General features: G+C 40.5%; 1 protein-coding gene across 2 annotated transcripts in view; it reads right to left on the bottom strand.

Moving 5' to 3' along the window:
- Window positions 1-23014, bottom strand: part of LOC146361240 (inactive dipeptidyl peptidase 10-like) — a 116329-nt gene that overhangs the window by 7902 nt on the left and 85413 nt on the right. For both annotated transcript variants that reach the window (XM_084922686.1, XM_084922687.1), the window contains exons 8-24: window positions 22648-22768; window positions 20712-20866; window positions 19457-19554; window positions 19247-19370; window positions 16897-16935; window positions 15999-16106; window positions 12828-12919; window positions 12257-12304; window positions 12048-12166; window positions 9670-9717; window positions 6128-6217; window positions 5867-5936; window positions 5233-5361; window positions 5087-5143; window positions 3656-3710; window positions 2473-2572; window positions 1801-1859 (exon numbers count right to left, since the gene is read on the bottom strand). In XM_084922686.1, the coding sequence (XP_084778812.1) occupies window positions 1801-1859; window positions 2473-2572; window positions 3656-3710; window positions 5087-5143; window positions 5233-5361; window positions 5867-5936; window positions 6128-6217; window positions 9670-9717; window positions 12048-12166; window positions 12257-12304; window positions 12828-12919; window positions 15999-16106; window positions 16897-16935; window positions 19247-19370; window positions 19457-19554; window positions 20712-20866; window positions 22648-22768 (1512 nt within the window). The remainder of the gene's footprint in view (window positions 1-1800; window positions 1860-2472; window positions 2573-3655; window positions 3711-5086; window positions 5144-5232; window positions 5362-5866; window positions 5937-6127; window positions 6218-9669; window positions 9718-12047; window positions 12167-12256; window positions 12305-12827; window positions 12920-15998; window positions 16107-16896; window positions 16936-19246; window positions 19371-19456; window positions 19555-20711; window positions 20867-22647; window positions 22769-23014) is intronic.

Below are 23014 nucleotides of genomic sequence, written 5' to 3'. Positions count from 1 at the left end.
AGCAAAAAACATTTTTTTAAACGAAGATGCCAGACTGATAGCGATCGCTCTGGGAGGGCGAAGCTTTAATATTACAGGATGTCTCAGTCTCACTGCTGTCATTCATTTTGTTCCCAGCTGGAATTCAAACCCGCAGCCAGCCATCAACCACGGCATGTTTTCTCACCCGTCTGTTTCTGCATCTCGGAGGACTGGGTGAGTGATGATGCCCTGCTAATTATTGTCTGATCAGATCGTGCCACATTTCCTTCTCTGGGTGACTTTTGAAGCAGACCACCCCTCCTGCTGCGAGAGTCACAAAAATAGAGCTCTCTGGCCCAGTTACAGGCAACCCACTTAGGAAGAAAAACACTCTCTGACTGCAACCTTCACTTGGAGGACAGCTGGGTGATTTTGTTTTTTTTTTTAGGATGGCATTTCTCTGTTCCTAAATGTTTTCTTCTTCTTTACTGGTTGTTCTTTACTTTTAAAAAATGGGAGCTGTATAATTTGTGTTGGCTGTCTAACCTCTGCTATATTGTAAAATTTTAGAAATGATTGGGAATCAAACAGGTAAATGTGAAACCCACCCAGCCACCTGCATCATCAGCCAGCTGCATTTCCCATTAAAGTGGCTCTAAATTTGCACTCTCCTTGGTTTCAGAGATTTGAGCTGCATGAAGCAGCCTGTACGGCTGCCAGCTTACCTCCACGCCTCGGTTTAAACACAGTAAAGATAGAAAGATAAAGGTGTCAGGTCACAGGACATTTTATCATCAGCTGTGCTTCTTGTTTAAACACATTGCTGTCTATAAATGGAACAAGCTACAAAAAAAACTATTCTCTGATTTCGCTGGAGCGTTTTAAAGGGTCGTCTTTGTCTCCCTGCAACAACCCCAGCACACCTTTTTCTTTTTTTGTGTGTATAATGTGTCTCAATTTCTGTATATGTTTTTTGTACACAGGTCTGTCTTTTCAAAAAGAGATGTTGATCTCAATAAGACTGCCTGTTTAAATAAAGGATTTAATGATAACAAGAAGCACTCAGAGAGCACAAACCTCCGCCAAGCCGGCTCACTCTCTGGGCAATATTTACTTTTAAGGGAACAGTACTGTATTTTGTATACATTCATTTTGTTTTCTTTGTTATTTTTAAAAGTACTTTAAGCAGCTTGTAGTGCAGTAAAAAATCAGATACTGGTAGCATGATAGATATTTACTTCACTCTCTACACTACAGTATATGCAGCTTACTCTACTTTCTTTAAGCATGTAATACTTTCTGACTTCCCCTAAAAAAGGCAGATGTGAAACATAGATGTGAGGTCAGAGGTCAAACGTGACACGATATCTGATGAGGGACATCCAACTTCCCAGATCCAGTTGCATTTAGCTGAATTTCTTAGCAGTGTTAATTTTATTAACTAAGAAATGATAACTAAACAAAAACTGATGGACACTTTGGAGAGACGAGATCCAATCAGAACTTATGAAGTTGTGAGCAAGGCGGGACGAGTTTGGAAGTAATCCAATCAGAAGTAATCAGACATACACATTTGAGCTGCCGGGAAACGACTCAACCACCTCACGTGCTTGCAGTTTCTCTTGAAAACGCTTGGGAGGAAGAGACGAGCGGACATATGGACACATTTCACATTTGATGGAAAGGAAAATAAGATGCCGTGTGGAGGAACGCTCACGCTACAACAATTAGTTGAATAAAAATAAAAGAGTTTAAATGCTTAAACTATGACTAAAATGAAATGAATCTAAGTCATCCGTTAATAAAGAAGCAGGTGGGTAAAAGACAGAAGACGCTCACTTGGTATCTGCTCTCGTCAGTTGAAGGTGAGCCGAAGTATCTCTCTGAGAAGGCTGAGGCTGAAGGGGAAAAGGGAAATCAAAGAGGTTACATGACGTCACCAACAACCTGAGAACTTTACATAAAACCAATAAGTGCTGCATGGATCTTCTGGAGGATCTGACAGATCAGTGGCACTGGAATAAGCTAGAAGCCACACATTATGTTAGAGGACACATTTGAAGTTTATTATTCGAGCATATTGGCAAAAAACAAGTTAAAGTCTTCTTTGACTCATGCTGGAAGAACAGTCTGCTTTTTACGAGTGAAGACAGACAGAGAGAGACGCTTTCTTTGAAGCAGAGGCTTTGCAGCAACACTTCAGTCTATTAAACTCTACTCACAGCCAGCAGGAAGTCCTGAGCTGTACAGGAGTGCTAACGCCCAGCATTCCCTCCCAGAACTGACGAGAACTTTTTCATCTTTAAATGTAATAACCCTGAATTCCCAAAAGCGAACGCAAAGGATAATTAAAGTGACATTAACCCGGCAGTGCACATGAAAAAGATTGTGCGGGATAAAGATGTTGTGTTCTGAGAAATGACTAGACGGGTTCAGCAGCAGCAGCAGAAGTAATAAATATTTCCGCGTCTCTGGAGCGTTGTATTAAAGAGGATTCAAATTCCTGCTCACCGTACATGCTCCAGTCGGTGATGGGAGCGCGAACAGCTGCACAGCTGATCAGCTTCTCTGTCGACTTCAGCATCATCAGCGCAAGGTAGCCACCGTAGCCCTGCAGGGGAGACATTAGAGGAGCGTCACTTGCACCGAGAAAATAGCAGGACGTTTCTATCGTGTTTACACAGCATCAAAAAATGGCAGTCTCTGCATGGATCTGTACTTCATTACATTTATATATGGTCTCCAGCAAGAGCAGCTGGCAGCAAGAACTGTTGAAATATCTTTAACAAACTAATAAAGAAAGACAAAACTAAATTTTAGGGAATAATGTGTAATTTAATTGGGTTTTTGTGGTATTAGTGGGCTGTTCTGGGTTTAAAAACAGGAGCATTATATTACAAGTAGCTCAAAGAGTAAATACACTGCTCAACATCATCCAGTGTGGCCCGTTTGGCAGTGATGGTTTGGGGAGGCGTATCCTTGGAGGGTCACACAGACGTTCATGTGCTAGCCAGCGGTACCCAGACTACTCAGACCAAGAGAAACTCCTGTTCCTCCTGGTACAGGTCATAAACAAGTCTCCTATGGCCAGAACCTGTAAGTAGTTCCTGGATGACAAATGCACGATGACAAATGTTGCCTCCTAATGAAGGGCCACAAGGGCCAAAATGAATTAACTGAGTACATCATTAAATCATTCATTTAAGGTGTCATTAATAAATAATTACATTTGTAAATGAAAAATTTTTTAAATATACAAATAATTAATATTAAGTAATTTCATTTAAAACAGTTAATACAGCATTTATTATTTTAATTAATTATTATTAGATTCAATTATAATTTAATGAGGAATTTAATTACCTCAGTACATCAAATAAATTCATTTTGGCACCACAGCCCTCCATACTCCAGTGCACCTCTTTTTTTTTTGTACCAAAGCGGCTGAAATGGATTCACAGTGGTTTCTACTTCTTAAATAGGCAGACTGAAGCTTCACTGAGTTGTTATAATTAATGATGGCAGAGTACATTTTCACCATGTTTTCTTTGTAAAATCTCATTTCCTCTTTTTTGTGGGATTAATTCACTGGATGAGGAGGAAACAGAAATCAGAGTTTTGACTGGGCAGCCACTACAGTTACTGTACCGATCACACGTGTATTCAGGGTTAGGTCAGGGCGTGAGAGACGAACCTCGCCGAAGACTCCAACACGAGTGCGATCGATGAACGGCCGCTCCGCCAGGAAACTGAAAAACACAGCGGCTATTTTTAACGAGTGGAGAGGAAGTGGGTATCAGAAAGCAAGAGAGGTAATTATAACTTTATATTTCATTTCATACATCACACACTCGGCTGAAGCTCCAGAAGGAAGGTCAAAGGTCAAAGCCGTGAGAGAAGTTTTTGAATACAAAATTATATGTTTTCCAGAAATATTACTATTCATAAAGAAATAAATTTTTCCTTTACATCTCCCAAAGTTTTGAACAAAGATCACTTACACCAGACCTCATTCTAATCATCTCATCAAGCAGTGTGGCCTCCAGTATTCCCATAATATGGTCAATAAAAGGTATAACAGTTGTAAAAATGACCATTTAAATGTTTTATTTTCTTTAAGAAACAGTGACAAGCTCTAAAATGTCCATTTCAAAGATGTTTAGAGCTCATAAAACAAGCACCTTTATATCCAGAAAACTGGAAACAGAGATTCGATTGATTTTCTTCTGTTCACAAACTCAATTAGTTGCTTCGGGCCAAGGAGTTATGTTTTCGGTAGCATTTACAAGTGTGCTTCATTCTGTCTGTAAACATGAAAGCTCTTAAGGTTTAAATGAATTTTGATAAAACTCTGTAGGCGAGTAAGGTGCACTCATGTTAACAAGTCATTAAAATTAGCCTTACATCCATCGAGGTCTTCAAGGTCAACTTACTGGTCGAAAAATGACAAAAAGCCTTAGAACCCAGAAACTATGATTCTCACAAGTTTGGTGTGTCGTCAATACAGAAAGTAATATAAAGGTTTAAATCTCAAATCACATTTGACCTCTGACCTCTTCTTCAAGGTCAACAGATTGAGCTGAAAGTCAAAGTGATCATTAATGTTTCTTACTGCCATATCGTGTATTGACAGCATATAGACATGTAGGGAACGACAAACAGGAGGATTTTAAATATATTACGTTACTTTGGAACTCTGACAAGTTTATTAAGGTCAAACTTTCTTTGTTTGTATCAGCAACATTTAGGAAAGAATTATGAATATCCTACAAATATCGTGTCACATCTGACCTCTAACTTCACTCTGACCTTGGGTTTTATGGCACTACAAACTTCAAACTTCTTAAAATAATTTTAAAAATAACAAAGAAAACAAAATGAATATATACAAAATACAAAGCAGCACTCAGAAGCTTCTTGTTATAGATCATTTAAGCGTTTTGCTTTGCTTTTTAACTGTTTTGAATACTTTAGTTATAAACAAACTGTCCTTCGTATGCATCTTGTTTATGTTTTCCCGCCCAAGAATACCACAGAGTCATCTGCAAAGCTCTGACGATTTCTCTGTCTAAGAGAGAAATGGTACTCCACGGTGGATGAAGGCGTGCAGACCAGCGTTACGTACTTCAGAGCTGCTATGTAGTCCTCCATGTCCGCTATGCCGAGCCTCTGCTGTGAAAAACTGCCAGAGGACAAAAGACAAAGAGACGACCTGTGAGGTCAGGAAGGACTGAAACAACTTCTGTTACTAAAAAAAACAAAAACTGTTACCTTTGACCTCTGAACCCTGACCCCCTGCCATCAATCCGCGCCACGATGACCTGCTCCAATCCTGCCAGCACCGAGTCCCACTCCAGCCTGAACTCCTCCGTCACCGTCTGGGTGCCTGGAGAGCTGTCGCTGTCGGGAAGGTTGTTTTACTCACATTAATGTACTGACTCTTAGATCAGGACATATTTGTAGTTTACAGTGTGAGAGTGGCGCTTCACTGAAGCACTTTGACCCTTGGCCCTGACCCATTTTTGCTCTAATGGTCACCATAATTTACAAAATGAGCATCATGCTGTACTGAGAAAGACTTAAAACTAGCCACCGAGGGCATAAACCCTGAGAAAAATGTTAACTAAGGAGATAAATGAAGGGAACTGAAGGTCGTTTAGACTTCTGTATAACCACGTCTTTCTGAAACCAGTCCGCATGTATATAAAACTGCAGGTTGATTTTAGCTATGACATTTACATTTTTCTCAAACATCCATTTTCATCTCCACAAATGTGTCCGACAGCCTGCAGCTACACTGCAGTTTCATTTTTAGCTGTCCTCACAGAGTCTGGCCTTTGAAGCTCACAGTGCTGCGATAAAATAAAATAAAAAAGGCAAATGTAATAAAGTGGAAAAGGCTTACACAATAAGAAGAAGGCCGTAGATGTAGGAGTCAGAGAAGTCAGGAGGATAGATGAGCTTCAGAGGCAGCCCTGTGAGAAGACATGCAGAAATATTAGCTGGAGACGAGGCGGGGATAAAAAAAAAAATGCGCGCACAGACACACAAACATGACGACAGGTGCACAGACTCAAACACGCTCGTGTCATTTACCCTCGGAGTGGCTCAATTATCTCATGAAGCTCACACACTAGCACAGCTGTTAAGTGCAGATAATTTGTACCAAAGGTTGTGTTAGTGATCTCCGTCCGAATCATCCTTTTAGTCTCCAGCGCCGAGCGCAGGGGGAGGTTGTTCTCCAAGACGAAATACGCTGTGAAGAAGAAATCATGTTTATCAGAGTGCAACAAAGCTGTTATTAAGACGAGAAAAATCATTAAAAGGTGCTAAGAGGTCCAGGATGCTCGGAGCGGAGCAGTTAATTCTTTGAGTGTTTTTCTATCAAGTCTTCATCGACTGCTGGTTACTACGCCACTGTTATTTTTTTATGTAAATATTATTATGGACTGAAACAGGGTTTTTTTCACATACAAAAACATCACAAAATCTCACCTCAGGATTAGCTGGCACAGTAAAAAGAAGTCATGACTTGACGTTGCTATTCACGAGCTATATCTCAGACTCTACAGGTCTCAGTTAGCATGATAAACGCTCAAGTTCATGACTTCTGGAACAATGTCCTTTGGAAAGAAGAGACCAAAATCGAGATGTTTGGTCAGAAAGCACAAAATCAAACATCTGATACCAGCTGTCAGCACAGTGGTGGAGGAGTCATGATTTAGGCTTGCTTTACAGCCACAGGACACCCTGCAGTCCCTGAGTCCATCAGTCTAACGGCTAAAGCTAAAGATTACTTCAAGTTATTGCTGTTAGAGGTGTATTCACAAACTACTGAATCATGGGGCATAATTAGTTTTCTAATCAGAATCAGAATCAGAATACTTTATTGATCCCTAGGAGAAATTATTTTTCGTTACAGTTTCGTTCTACTCAGCTCAGAGGGGACCGTGGCTTCACTGTTGCAGCTCCTAAAATGTGGAACAATTTCTCTTCTCTGTCCATTTTTAAATCTCTTGTTAACCCTATAAGGCTCAAATTAAACTTTTTGTTGCTAATGCACAACCAAGTCCTGCAGTGGTACTTCTGAGTAAAAAACATTCATAAAATATGTATGTGGGGTAATCAGGTTGTTAGTTTTTAACTGTTGCAAATCGGCAACGCCTGCCTTGAGAGGGTTAAAACCTGCATCTTCTCCTTTGGTTCATTGTGGTTGTTTGTAAAGTGCTTTACAAATAAAGTTGGTATAGTATGGTAGTTTTCACTGTTACCTCCTGTGGGTGGAAAAACCCAGCACATGACTCTCTGTTCTCACCAAATATTGACCCTGATAGAGGATGACCCCTACCTTCAAACAGCTGTGTTTAGAGATCAGAACAGTAGATCTGCATGGTGTTTTTACTGATCTCAGTTGAGGGTCTGCAGACCGAGGCCGCTGCATGTAGCATGGATTTTGAGCCTGCTTGAGTAAAATGTAAAACTTGCTAATGTTTATCCAACTACAACACAGCTGATATCATGGCTAGAAAGACTAAACAGTGTCATACATAGATGCCTCATACAGGAGGTGTTTATTAAAAGGTACACGACACTCATATGCGAGTTTGTAATGAGCAGCTAATTGTGTTGGTGTTTTTCCATCAGGTCCTCATTGATTAATAGCAAAAGGTCTAACTTGCAGTTTTATTAACATGCTCACAGTTTCTCATTTGAGCTTTGCCTCTAATGTATGATTGATCAGCTAGAAGAGTTCAGAAAGTTCATTACTGTATGGATTACAGGGAAAAACCTGCAGTGTAAGACTGGTTTACTGATCACCATGAACCAGACCAACCAGTAAATATTTTCTGGCTTGGCAACACATCAAAATCACCTTTGAGGAGAAAAACACCCACCACACCTGCAGTTCTCTCCTAAAACACCACATAGGCCTCAATATAACATGACCCTGCTTAGAATATGACCACTCACCTTCTACCTGTTATTTAAGGAAAATGTCCTTTTATAGGAAACCCTTTACACTCATTATTTGAGGAAGTTTCCCAAGATGCTATTACTGCAAAGCAGGGTCTTATCAGAGGGATGCTTCATTAGTCACTCTTCCCAAATTACTTAATACAAAATGTTTTTTGAGCGTGTTTTCACCTTTTTCAAATCAGTCTGAGTGCAGCTGGTGCAGATTGTGAAACCCCCGTGAGAAAGATTTGCCGTTTGTAATACTGGACTATAAAAAACACAGACTTAACTTGACAGCTGTCACTCTTGGCTGTTTACTTTCTCTCTGCTTCATTTATGCAGCAAATGCACTGGGAGACCTTCAGTCGTAATTCATCTATTTTCTATGTGGCTGCAAAACGCACCAGGCTTCAGCAAAGGCTGCTGGGTAAACTGGCTATAAATCCACTGTATGAACAGGCTGAAAGCATTTGCTGATAAGCAACATAAATAATCCATATTGCAGACCAGTCATGGTGGTGTTCTCTGATAAACTATATCTGATTTCTCATACCGCCTCCCCCCCCCCCAATCTTATTTCTAAGGAAAACTTGCATAAGGAAACTTGGTTGATTGTATATAAAAGGTGAATTTGCTCCTTTCCTCTCCATCCTCGAGTGTCTGCCCTGCCTCTGCCTTGTACTCCAATCAGCCCTCTGACAGAGTCCACCTCAAACAGGCATTAGAAGAACTACAGTTTTTGGTACTTCAGCTGTGGATTTATTTTTCAGCCCTGGACCTTCAGTGGGTTCTTGTCTGCCCCCATAGTCTCCAAGTGCCACAGCAAGTGGCAGTAATACACTCACTGAGAAGCAACAGTGAGCTTGGTGATGTTTTTTAAACAAGCACGTTTTTTGGAGAAAGTTGATCCTCTCACGACAAGCATCTGGTTTGTTATCCTGAAAACTTCAGCATTTGGAAGAATTTCTCACAAAAGGAACCCCAGAAAACATAACTACGTTTGTTACTTCAGCCTGACTTTAACACAACACAATGTGGCTCGACACGACGAGGCTGCCCTGTAGCATTTTGAGGTGATTTCTCCTAAAAACAGACACATGGAAACTGTTACTGTACTTTAATTCAGCTTTTAATTCCTGCTTTTGTGTAACGGAAAATTCTGCAGCTCATGTGCATTTGAAGAAGCACAAGCACACGGCAAAGCAAAGGTGTCACTGCCGCGATTATAACCTCGACTGTGCATGAAGTTGGTGACCTCTTCTTTCACTATGTTTGTAGAAGCAGTCTGCACAGCTAGCTGCTTGATTTCATCCACCTGTGGCCATGAAGGTGACTGGAACACCATGGCTGAGTGAATACTTTTGGAAATGTAGTGTAGGTGTCCTCTTTCTGGCATTCTATCAGTGCACCACTAACTTACACAGATGGTATCCAAATCCACTCTTTCACAATCTTTTAATGAATTCCCCTTGCAGTCCCGCTGATGATTAGCTCTTCTAAAACACTAAGCGATGACACCCGCCCGTTTAAACTGTGATACAAAGACGTTAAACGCCTCCAAAATGCAGAAATTATCAGCGCGGTCTGGCACCAAATCCAGCAGCTGCTCATGTTTCAACACAAATGAGATGATGTCGCCTAATTGCAGAAAACTATTTTCCATTTCAGAGCAGAAATGAGAAAAAAAGCACATCTTCCCGCCCACACAAACATCGCACAAACACCGTCAGGCGGAGTAAAGACTCCACTCACAGTCCACGTCGGCGAGACTGACGAGCAGCACAGCTGGAACTCCGGGACCTGCGACGGGAGACAGAGAGAGAGAGAGGGAGAGAGATGACTGTGTGCTTGTGAATAAAAAGCTCCATGCTGATGCAGCCTGCTTTAGGTTGTGTTTTGACCAATTATCAGTCATGCAAAAGCAAAAAAGAACAACTTATTCTGAACATCAGGAGTATTTTTATTTTTATTTCTGCAGTTGTTATGCGATTAAAGCAAAAAGAGTAAAACTGGAGATTTCAATCAGGTTTAATTCTCTCAGCCAAGCTCTAAATGCAGCTTTCCTTTGCATTTGCCATATTAGAAAGTAAAAGTGAACAATGTTGTCGATAGATGGTGTTGTCTGGCTTTAGATTGAGTGCGTTATTTGTCTGGAGAAATAAACTAGCATGGCTAACATGGAGCCAAAGCCAAAAAGGCAACCAGAAACCAAACACGCCTTCAGAGGGAAACAGAGGCAGCAAGAATGAGCAGATTTTATGAGCTAGTGAAGCTTGTTGGCATGTGATTGACTGTTGTGATAGGCTGCAGCACCACATGTTGCTCCTGACCTGAACCAAAGAAAACTGTAGGCATTATGACTGAAAGTGGCTTCATTTCACAACACGATCAAAAAGAAGAACCAGAATAAGGCTGCTTCCTGTTGCTATAAAAGCAAGCATGCAGTGTATCGTGGCGAGCTTTAGGTGCAGAAAGTTTGGAAACTACTGGAGGTTTAACAGACGTCTGGATCACTGATTCAAAAATGCAAACAGGGCTTTATAGTTTTATAAACAACACAGTGAGCCAAACAACCTCTGCTCCAGGTACCCAGATTAGTCCTACTGTATGACATCTGTTAAAAATGTAAAATAAAAACAAGTGTTTTTCATTTACACTGGAAAATCTAATTCAATTATAAGATTTTACATATGGGGACATAATACAGTCATGTGTTCCTCACCAGGTTCTAAAGTTACTTAAATAAAACCTCAGATGAACAACAGCACGACATGTTACACTGTGTCATTATTTAACAAGAACCAAAATGCTGAACCTAAGCACACCTCAGGATTCAGCAGCCTGCAGAAGCATCTTCAGCAGCATCACTGTGAAGGACACTTGGTCCATTCAATCAATCAATCAATCAATCAATCAATCAATCAAGGCTTTATTCGCCACGTGCAGGTTGCCCTGCAGTGAAATAGGACTCCCCCGACCTTACACACACAACACAGACATCACATGGGGATACAGGTCGGAGATTGGTAGCGTTACAGAAAAAAAAACACTGAAATATACACTACAATGGGAAAGTACAAGAGGAAAAAAAGATATCCTCTACTCATGCTGGGCTCCTGGGAGGACAGCATGAGAACAGGAAACAAAAAAACTGATGGGGATGGGCTCCATAAATAGATAATACCCAGAAGGAGCGTGGTCTCGCTCCTGAAATTCAGATAATTTATCTCCAATTATCCCAGTTGATTGAGGTTCATGGACAGCTCTCTTAAGATCCCACCAGAGCATTACAGTCAGGCTGAGCTGAGACGTTTGACTGAATCATTGCAGCACCTCGATGTTTTCTTTACAAGTCATTCTGTTGTAGATCTGCTGCTATGGTTGGGATCATTGTCCTGAGTCCACGGTTGACTCAATGACCGCAAGGTGCCCAGATCATGACCCCTCCACCACCGTGCTGACAACTAGTATGAGGTCTTTGGTTTTGTGCATCCTGACCAAACATCTCTACTTTGGTCTCGTCTGTCGAAAACACATTGTTGCCGAAGTCTTGTGGTTTGTTCAGATGCAGCTTTACAAACCTGCTCTTTTTAGAGAGAGGAGGCTTTCTCCTGCTAAACCTTCCAAAGAAGCCATACCTGTCCCATCCTTTTCTACTTTGACTGTCATGAATTTTAATATTTAACATGCTAACTGAGGCCTGATAGAAAGCAGAAACACTTTCATTCCTGTGAAACCAGTGAGGTGATCCATGGTTGTTTTACACACCGTTTCTGCATTTTGGCTCAGTTTCTGTTAAATAAACAATGACACTGTGCAATAAATCATATTGTTTCTCATCTGAGGACCAGATGGTTTCTCATTAAGCCCCCATATATAGAGTTTTAAAACTGAAAGAGGACTTCCCTCTTCACACATAACTCTTAATATTTCTCTATTCAAACGTTGTCTTTCATGGCGTAAAGTCTCACCGTGTGTTACAGGGTGAGCCTCTGCCCGTCAGAACTCATAAGCTCAGAAAGAGTGCTCATTAACACTCTGTCATTAAAATGCCAAATCTTGCTCACACGAGACCTCATAATTTGTGTGTGATGCTTCCCCGAGCGGGATGTGCATCGACCCTCTCTGACCTTGACAGTGCACGATGGCGTGCTGTGCGTCCGGGCTGACGTTGGCATCGAAGAAGGTGCACCCCTCTTGCAGTCCACAGGTGAGGCATCGCCATGGAAACGAGCTGAGAGTCGACACACTGTCAGAGGAAAGGGGACAAAATGTTTACCGAGCCTCACACGCACACACACAAAGGCTGGGGGAATAAGGCTTTAAGTGTGTGTTTCACCTGTATAGGTGTCTGTGTTCTGCAGCGTCCTTTGTGCTCAGGAAGTATCTGTGTGAAGGAAAGCAGAGCAGCTAAAGTAGGACAAGGTCACACATCCATTATCCATCCGCCTGCACTCCGTCTCTGTGTCCGCTCAACCGTAAGTAAAGATCTGTGCTGTCATGAAACTGGCAGCTCACAAAGCACTTGTTGTTTTCTCACGTTTATCTCCTCCTCCTCAATGAAGCTGAATTATTATTATTAGCAGTGATAATGGGAAAAAATAAATAAGACAGACAGAAGAGTTTTTATTCTGTTTCTTGGTTGGAAAATGAAAAAAAAAGGCTTTCATCTAGATAAAAATGAGGCTTTTAGCAGGAGTGTTTTTCCTTTCTCTCATCGTCTACTTTACATCTGAGCCACTGCTTTCTGAGTCCAGCGTTATAATTACAGCCTGGCAACGAAAAGCCACACAGTCTGTGTTAAAACATTCATTTTCGTGGCTGTATGAGAAGCGTGTTAACATCTTCCTCTCAAATATCAATCAGTTTTTGCTGAGACAACACGGGTTATGATTTTGTTTGAGTCTTACACAGTCTGGTTGTTTTCGTCGTACGCCACAATTTTTGTCACCTCCCAGTTTCCCGACGTCAAGTTGCGAACTTCGTCCTGGTCGCTTCGCAGCTGAAAGACAAACAGTTTGATGGAAACATGCTGAAGTGAAAACAAAGTGAAGAACTGATAAGACTTGGAGTCTCTCATCCCAGACTGGTTAGTTAGAAAATGCACTTTTAAACGACTTTGATGAAGTTACTTCATGCTGTCTGAATATTATTATCTTTGTTTCTGGCATTCGACTACTATTTTGACAAAGATAATCATTTTTATTGACAGTGAAGTTTAGAAATTTTTTTGTTAATGTTCATCCTTTGCCCATATTTAACTGGTGTATGGATTTGGATGTGTGTGCTTCATATTGTTTTGTGTAGCCTATGATTGTACTGCTGTCCTTGTTTGCAAGTACACTCATGACAAAAGAGACTTTTAATCTTAAGATTATTTTTTCCTTATGAAAAGAAGGTTAAATAAAAAAATTAAATCTGGGGGTTGTGTATTCAGGCTCGGCTGTGACTGCTGTTCTTCGCCACACTGCCCCTTCCTCCACGGTGCTAAACTGTCTTTCTTTCTTGATCTTTGCTGATCTTCGTTTCGATGCAAGAGTAATTCCCGACTTGTTTCTCTCCCACTACTGTGATTAAAAAAAATCCAGAAAAAGAAATCCACATTACATAAAAGTTAAAAACTGATTTGCATGTCACTGAATAAATAAGTATTTGATCCCCAATCAAAACAAGAGTCATGTGGTAAGCTGTTTCCTGTAGTTGGTTACCAGGTTTGCACACATCCCAGGAAGGGTTTTTTGGTCCACTCCACATTACAGAAACTCTCTAAATCCTTTGGGTTTTTTGGTTAAAGCTCAGCAGCTTCAGCTCTATATAGTCTGAAGTCTGGTTAGACTACTCTTTTATCACAGTGTTCTTCTTCTTTAGCCCATCCTTTGGTGCTTTGGTGATATGTTTTGGGTCAATGTCTTGCTTGAAGAGCCATCCGTGACTCATTTTCAGCATCCTGGCTGAGGGAAGCAGGATCTCATGAAGTCGTATTGTACAGTTAGCATGTTTCCACGTCTGTGCCTGACTGTGGGGATGGTGCTCTTTGAGTCTTCAGATTTCAGTCAGTTACAGCGTAGTGTGTCACCAACGGCGTTACCAACTGATTTCAAATCATTACTTAAATCAATAACATGCAGATCAATTTATAACTTTTATATAATGGTGTTTCTGGATTTTTGGTTGATATTCTGTCTCTCTCCAATTAAACATTTGGTGCCAGCCCCGATTCTGTGCCTCCTCTTTCTTGACAGTTGCAAATATGTGTTTTATTGTGAGATTGGTTTCCTTTTTAGGTCCAACCCATCTGTATCCCTGACTTTTTCTTTATTAGTAAAGCAGCACAGTGACAGCCGTCTGTATACTACAACCTTCAGCGATGCCAACAAGGAAAAAGAACTCAAAACAATTGACGAACCTGAAGTAAATTAGATCAATTTTTAAGCTTCTGTGTATTAAATGACCTAATTTTTTTTAAAAGTCCTAAAGTTTCATATAAAACTGAGCTGATAATTGAAGTTCAGTGACCTGCGAATGCAGTTTGTTTCATTGCATCTTATACATCATGTGGAATTACACAGTTATAATGTTCTTAACATTAATTCATAAAAATCCAGATTGTATTTTTATTTTAAAGTGGCCCTACTATGCTCATTTCCAGGTTTATATTGTGTGACTCTAGCAGCGTATTTTTACATCATTCAAAGATCTACATAATCATTCTGTGGACCTTGGTGATGACCTCACTTTAAGGCAAGCTTTCTTCTGATTTGTAGCCATTAATAAATAAATAAAGTGTCTAAACAGCAGCTGGGTTGAAAAGATGGTCTTAAACTGAGCGATTAGAGGATGACATTATTATCATACACTAATCTAATCACACTGCAGGAACCCAGTGCATTTAGGCATGCAGACATGATCAAGACGACTTAATGAGGTTCAACCTGAACATCAGAATGGAAGAACGTTGACTTTGAGCATGACACAGTTGTTGATCTAAGTATTTCAAAAAGAACAGAGAAAAAGAGAAAATGTTCAGTTCGCTGTGTGAAAATGCTTTGTTGATATCAGAGGTCAGATGAGAAGGGCCAGACTGCTTTCAGCTAATAGAAAGGCAACAGTAACTCAAATAACCACTCATTACCACCAAGGTATGCAGAAGAGCATCTCTACAGCAGCAGAAGACCACATAAGTGCCACTCCTGTCAGCTAAGACCAGGAAACTGAGACTACAATTCACATGGGCTCATCAAAATTAGACAACAAAATATTCAAAAAACATTGCCTGGTCTGATGAGTCTGTATTTCTGCTGTAACATCCAGATGGTAGGGTCAGGATTTGATCTAAACTACATGAAAGCATGGAGCCATCCTGCCCTATATCAGTGATTCAGGCTTCAGGTAGTGTAATGGTGTGGGGCTGTACTCAAAGGGCCTCCATATTTACAAGATTTCAATCCAGCAGAGCACCTTTCGGGTGTGCAGCTGACAAATCTGCAACAACCGTCTGATGCTGTCAACATGCACCAAGCACCTTGTTGAATCTGTGACTTGAAGAATTAAAGCAACTCTGAAGGCAAGAAGAGCATACAACCTGACAGCTGCAAGGTGTACCTAATGAAGTGGCCAGTGAGTATATATCCAGAAAATAAGGAGAAGGCATAAATGGTCCACTTTAATTACTAGTAAATTCGAGTTTAATGTGTACATGAAAGGGAATTTTTTTTAAAGCTCTTCTGAACATTTTATTTCATTATGAAAAAATAGTTTCCTCTCAGGATAACCAAAAACCGTTTAATCTTAAATATAACATTTCAATAAAATATTTAATTAAATATAGTTCAGAAAACCTCTGCAACATAAAAGGTTTAAAGGGTTCCAGATGGGATTAAATTTAAATTACTTGTGATTAATTACATAATTTCCTTAGGGATTAATAAAGTATTCTGATTCTGATTAAATAAAAACTGTGGTTGGGATTAAAATCAAAGCCAAGTAACTGATGAAACAGTCGTCCTACTCTTATCCGGTCCTGGCAACACCACTTGTGGCGAGGACGTGGTGAAAAGAGCAGAGTGTCGTCTGTAAATCACCTTCTTGGTGAACATCGTGATGTGGTGGAAGTCTCCGTGACCTCCCTGCTTCACAGGCAGCGTGAGGAAAAACCGGCTCCTGTCCTTGGAGAACAGTGGATCCTGTCCCTGCAGAGAGAAACTCAAGACTTCAGAGGTCACATTCTTCACGCATGGACGCATCCTGCTGCATGCTGACTCAGCAATACAACACAGTCCAAAAATAAGCTACGCATATTTTTATCGATGGATACGACATTAAAGGAGGCAGCTGTGCAGGAGATTTAACCTTCACATCTCGCCTACAGTGAAAACTAACCCACCCCATGAGTTAAACCCCTTATCCAAGCACAGGGGATGCTCCTGTATACACAAACCTTGAAAATCTATCTTTATTCATTATTCTTGCAGGCTTTTACGCTATAATGCACTTATTCAAGCATTAAAAAGAATGCCAGTAACACCTCAAAAATAAGTTACGCCATTTTCACACATCCACAGGAACCCTGGACTTTTCTAGACATCATATAAATGAGGAGCATGTGAGAACACAGATGTCAAACACGGTCAGCTCATACTTTAAATGGTCTTTAACCTCCGATGTCTCTGCTACAATGTCCTTGTGATTGTCAGGTGTGAACGGGCGTCATGTGACCTGCCTCTTGTCCAGAGATGCTCCCTCCCCTGAACCACACTGATGATTTGTCCTACAAACATGTCTAATTGTGTAATACAGACAGCTCTGGACAAGGTCTGAGTGCAGAAGCCTGTCCGGTTAGTTTTGTAACCTTGAAATCTGGTCCTTTCTAATGCTGGCATGAATGTTTGCAAGTTAAAGCTAAGACTTATCACTTGTGTGGTATTCACGGTTTGATTCCACATTTGGGACACTGTGATAAATGTGTGCATTCAGACTTACCTGTCTGGAAAGCCACGTCTCTGAAGACTCCTCATGTCTCTGCATGAAAGAGCAGGAAATAAAATCCAAGGTTTGACACAGCTTGATTCATGTGTCCATTAAACGTCTCTGTAAGGTTAGGTATGGTTATGATTTCTGAATATTCCTATAATTACTTAAAAGTATAATAATTTATGCAACTATTTCTTGTCCTTCACTTGTTTTTTTATTGACACTTGTTAGGATGTAATGCACCAATCTCACCAGAGGGTGGGAGTAATGCGCTTCAATGTCACTTAATAATAATAAAAGAAGAAGAACAGCGACGCACCAGTGCGGCCACACTGGATGTTACTATACAGAAAGCAGAAACACGGAAAGTTAAAGGTGACGACAACGTTCAAAAAAGTGTGAAACAACTGAAAAATAAAAATGAAGCTTTTAAAATGTCATCTGGTAAAGCTAGCATTAGCATGTCATGTACCTGTCACAGCTACACACTGTTACGGCTGCAAAAAGGGGCTAGTAGATGAGGGGAGCAACAAAACAAAGGACGCCAAACTACAATAAACACATAAGTACAAACACAAGTTAGTAAAAGTGGGTCATACTCTTATAAGTACTACATTTATTCTCAAGTTATGTTAAATAAGCCATGTTTCATACCCCCCCTCCCCCCCACTAGGCATCAAAATCACTTAATATACTTCAGGTAGAAATAACAATATCATATTATTATATTATTAATAATATAATATTATTACAGTACTTCACTCATTAACTATTATTGTGAGTATAGTAATAACACGTACAGCGATTTATCACCTTTTATTAAACAGCAAATTACATCCTCTAAATTAGATTTAGTCAGTATCTGTTTTATTCTGTAAGATAAAGTTATCTCACTTCAGGTACCGAGACTGTGAAGCACACCAACGTGGTAACTGAAACCTGCCATAAATGTTGCCATGAGAGAGTCAGTCTACAATCACTGTGGTACTAAATGGGGTCAAGTTGGCAGTTATATGCAATCTGTTTATGATAATAACAGCATAATTAACAGCATAATTATCAGCAATTAACTCTGATAAATCATTGCACATCACATATCTGTTGCTGTGTACATGGAAAGAAATGAATATCTAACTATCACATTTGTGCTCAGCAGCCTTCCTGTTCTGTAGGAACATTACCAGAATGCAAACTGCTGGCAGCCACCAATGATGTTACCAACAGTTCAATCACCAATTCAATACAATCGGCAGGCAGCCACTGATCTTCTTGGAGATGTGAGGAGGTTGCTGTCCTATTTTTACTTGTGCGACTAAGCTATTAGCTTGCAGTCAATCAATCAAGTGTTTTGATTGATTGATTTTTTCCCATCCCTACCACAGACTGTAACAACGGCTTTGAGAAGCTAAAGGAACTTACCAGTAGGTCTGAAAAGAGTGGTTAGGCTATGCCCATCAGTGCAGTCCACCCCTGCCATCAGCCTTAGAAGGCAGGGAAGACCAAGGACTGTTTCTATGCCAAACTGGACTTCTCCGTGTCTGATAAACTGAACTTTATGTCACAGAGATTGGTCCTTCTTCCAAACCATCTGCCAAGCTGCCAAACCAAAATCCGCAGATCATGACCGCTTTTCACCATCCTTAAACCCGTCTGAAAACCACTCCATTTTTATCAGTCCATCCAGTTTTGGATGTGTGGAGGTGAATGTCAGATACCTATGATTTCAGTTTTAGAACCAAATGACCACATTTATGACAGTTTCTCCATCTTGGGTCTTGACAAAGGAATGCCAGTGTTCTTTATTCACAGAGAGCGCAAGTGGGAGCAGGCATGCTTAAAGCTACTTTGGTGTATCAGTGGACTCATCGGCCATGTGGCGGCCTGATGCAAAGTCGACACTTAGAGAAGTTCCAGTGCTTTCAGGCACACAGTCCTCACCTAGCAGCAGCTCGCACTGACTTGCACTGATTGAAGTGTGCACCATTACAAGCACAGCACCATCTGCCTATAAGTCCTGGCAAAGGGTCACAGGCTTGTAAAGTGGCAGCTTTGATCTTCTTATAGTCAAGACTGCAGCAAAGAGCTTCTGCCACTTTACAATTTACTCTGTATCAGAGTGGCCTACATGCCTCAGTGTCACAAAAGACTGGGACTCGCTGACTGTATATATCTGACTGCAAATAAAGAAAAGCAGAACAGCTGGCCCTAAGAGAGTAAAATAACAGTACAACATTAATGAGTCCGATTCTTCTCAACTCACAGCAGTGCTTTGGGGTACACTTGAGTAATCTGCTCTGTATGCGGACAATGAAACTCTGAACTAAGTTTCCTTCCTGAGGTTTAAATCAAAAGCACTAACCTGAAGACAGACTCCTATTGTTGTGTCACACACAGTAAGCAGAGAAGCGTTCTGGGGCCGATTGAGCCACCGCACGGCGAGGTGAGTATTACTGATCCACTTCACCATGGTGATATAGAAATCCCTGCAGAGAAGATACAGAGAGGAGACTCGAATTGCTGATTTTACACCTTTCTGTGCCAGCCCGAGCTTATGTTTGTGTGTCGTCACCTGAGCGCGAGCTGATCGGGAGGCTGCATCTCCTGAGTGTGCGTCGCACCAACCAGGCTGACCACCGACAGCTTGACTGTAGGATTGACGTGACCGGCCTGATGGGACGGACACAGAAACATCCCCTAAAATCAGCTTTTTAATTTTATGTACATAAGACGAGACCGTGGTGTTGACATCTATACATAAAAGCAGAGAAAAAGTCTGAATAATTCATTTAAAATGAAAAGACAATGCTATAGATCACAGAGAGAATATGTAAGCTAACACCAAATAAATAACTGTTCATGACTTATTTCCACAAATTCTACTCTTCCACATAGCAGATTTTTGCATCCTCAGTTGTACAATAACTACAGCTGTGGTCTTCAGGTCATAGGATCATTTAAACGGTCAGACATAACATTGGTTGGGGAATTGCTGGTATCACATGTACAGTGAGAAATTAATTCCCAAAAAGACAAAACAACAATCAACATATCATCTAAAAAACAGGGAGATAATTTGTTTGTATGAATGTTCAGCCAACTTCCGAGTTTAACGCTTGTGGGTTGAGTGCAAACGTGTCCATAAGTATTGATGCGTTCAGTATAAATTCAAGATATCACGATGGGAATGACAACACCAATTTCAAAAAGGTTTGGATGCTGTGTCAAACGTGAACAAAAACAGAACACACTGATTGCAGTACTAAAATAGTAACTTTTGCCAGCTCATTAGGTTCATTGGCATCACGTCAGTGACATGATTGGGTATAAAAAGAGCATCTTTAAGAGGTAGAGTTTAACAAATCTGAAAAAACCCTGCATCTTCAACCTGTGGAAAGATTTCAGAATAATGTTCCTCTACATAAATGTGACTTTGAATATCTCATCATCTACGGTGCATAATATCATTGAAATATTCAGAAAAATCTGGAGAAATCTCTGTGTGCAAGGACAAGGCCCAAAATCAACACGGATGCCTGTGATCTTCGGGCCCTCGGGCAGCACTGAGTTAACAACAGGCATGATTCTGTCATCGAAAAACTGCACTTTAAGGTAATTACTTACAGTAAAATAATTTAAAATGATTCCACCTGAGCCAGATGTGCAGAGCAGTGACTTACTGCTACTCTGCTAAGCTAAGGTTATTGATGTGGCATTGCCTTTTCCCTCTGGTATATTTAGATTTAGCTGTGTATTAGTTGAAGGATGAAAATACTGCAAAGAGCCTTAAAGAAAGCGACTGTCTATTCCTCAGAGCCCAGCCTCACCATTGGATATGGGTACTGTAGGCCTCGGGGGTACGTGCTGCCGGTGAACTGGGGAAGAACCATGTTGGGTACCAGTGTGTCGTTGATGGTGAGGTAGGCCAGTCGTTCTCCATCAGGAGACCACCAGTGAGCCAAATATGAATGTAGAATCTCCTCTGATCAGGAATAAAACACACAAAACCATCTGTAAAACAGCTTTACTTGGATTTTTTTCCTCTCATTCTGTATTTAAAGTAACCTGAGGATCTACTTACATACATTAAGACAGATAATTGATAGATCTTATGAACCTGCTGGTTTTCCCCACCTGCACTCCTATTCTTTTATTCTTTCATTTTTGCCTTTTCTAGGTCACTTTACGTTATTTAAAATGTAATCCAAAAACTGGTCAAAAGCACACTATTTGATGGAGTTGTCTGCTGTGAGAACATATCAGCCAAATGGCTGCAATCTGAAGTAAAAGCAAATGAAACAGTGAAAATGCACAGCTTTCAGTAAATCTACAAACAAAAATTATTCTGTAATATTCCCCATCTCTCTCAGACAGCGTTTGTGCTGCTCTCTGTGCAAACTGCACACACTGCACACACGATCACCACATTACTGAATTTGTTTACACAGAGACTTAATGGATCGTAGAGGCTTGTTGTTGATTTTTCATTGCCACTCTGCTGAGTTTGTCTAGTCTGCTCTGCTGCATTTTTAATGCCAAAGACAAATCTTTGAAAATCCGACAATCCACAGTGCACCCTGAAACTGTTTCCTCCACCAACGAGTTCACAGCGACTCTCCTGTTTCGCCTCCTGGCATTTAAAGAGAGAATGGCAAAAATTCAAACCACCTCGATTTAAACTTAGCAGTTATTAATGTCACAAAGTTTTTATAACTGACTTTCTGAAGGTCTTAAATGAGCATTTTACTAAGAGAAAGTCAGAGAGTAACAAAAAGAGCAGTGAGCCAAATGCAATTTACAAGCGCACTGCTAATGGGAGCAATGCCACCTTTCATAAATGGCTGTTTCTGTGTCCATAGATGTGCTTTTTCTCTCTTTATTAGTGGAATATGTCAAAATGAGTAAAAGGAAAAGATCTCATGCTGAAAAATTGTAGTGACGTTACAAATCTAGTAAAACCACAGCCGCTGTAGCCATACTCCAGCCTCCAGTATAAGTGTAATATCCTAAAGGTAAGACACTAGAATGGCTCATTGTTTATGAATAACATATAAACATTTAACACTGTAAGATAATGATATCTGACCCATTGCAATATGTGTGAATTTTAGTAAATGTTTTACATTTTTATTGCATTGTTCGTTATTTATTTGTTATAATCATAGACTGTATATAAAGTTATTTGTTGTCATATTTACCAGCGGAGAGGTTTGCATGCTAACATTACCAGTCCTGTAAAACAACGTCCATCCAGCGATTCAGTGACTTGTAGAACAACTTACAGCAGCCCACAGCAGTCAGGTTGAAGTCTGGACTTTGACCGGATCATTGCACCACCTTGATTCTTTTCTTTTTCAGGCACTGTGTTGGAGATTTGCTTTCTGCTTGTATGCTTGTGTTCATTGTCCTGTTGCATGCTTTATCTGTCAGACAGATGTCCTCACATTGAACTCTAGAATACTTTGGCATACAGAGGAGCTCATGTTGGCTAATGTGTGTATCTATATGTGAAACCACAACTGAGACTGATGTCATGAGGAATTTAGTCATAAGTAAAGTTCACACGTGTTTATAACTCATTTACATTCAGTGTCTGTGCAAGATTTCATTTCACAGTTATTCACATTAAGTCAGAGCTGGCATTTATGGTGCATCAGCCCAAAGTGCAGTTTATACATAAAAGTTGCACTTGTAGTGATTAAAGGGCTCATAAAAGATGCAAAGGACTCAACGTTCAGAGTCGATACACTCTGCGGTACACACCTTCGTATAGCCAGTCAGTGAGCCCGTTGAAAATGACTCCCTCCATCCCAGAGGAGGTGATTCTCAGAGAGTTGCTCCTCACGTCTGACTGGTAGTAGATGTTATTCTCAAAGATGTAGATCTGGAGAGGAAGACGAAGTGACAGCAGACACAAACACGCAAATTTAGTTTGTTTTTCCTCTCTGCCGTTTCTCACCCTCGTGTGAAGCTGCTTTTTGCTCGTCCACTTGATTTGTTTTTCTTTTTGATTTCCTCTCTGATGACATCTCTTTTTTATATATATTAAAACCCAGTGTGCAGTGTTTGTTCACCATATTTCATCAGTGTTTTAATATTTGCATTTGAAGGTACAAACAGGATCCTGCAT

Source organism: Perissodus microlepis, chromosome 23 (assembly GCF_051167445.1).
Source record: "Perissodus microlepis isolate ML-2025 ecotype Zambia chromosome 23, ASM5116744v1, whole genome shotgun sequence".
Lineage (NCBI taxonomy): Eukaryota > Metazoa > Chordata > Actinopteri > Cichliformes > Cichlidae > Perissodus > Perissodus microlepis.
This window is presented reverse-complemented; position numbering and strand designations above follow the sequence as displayed.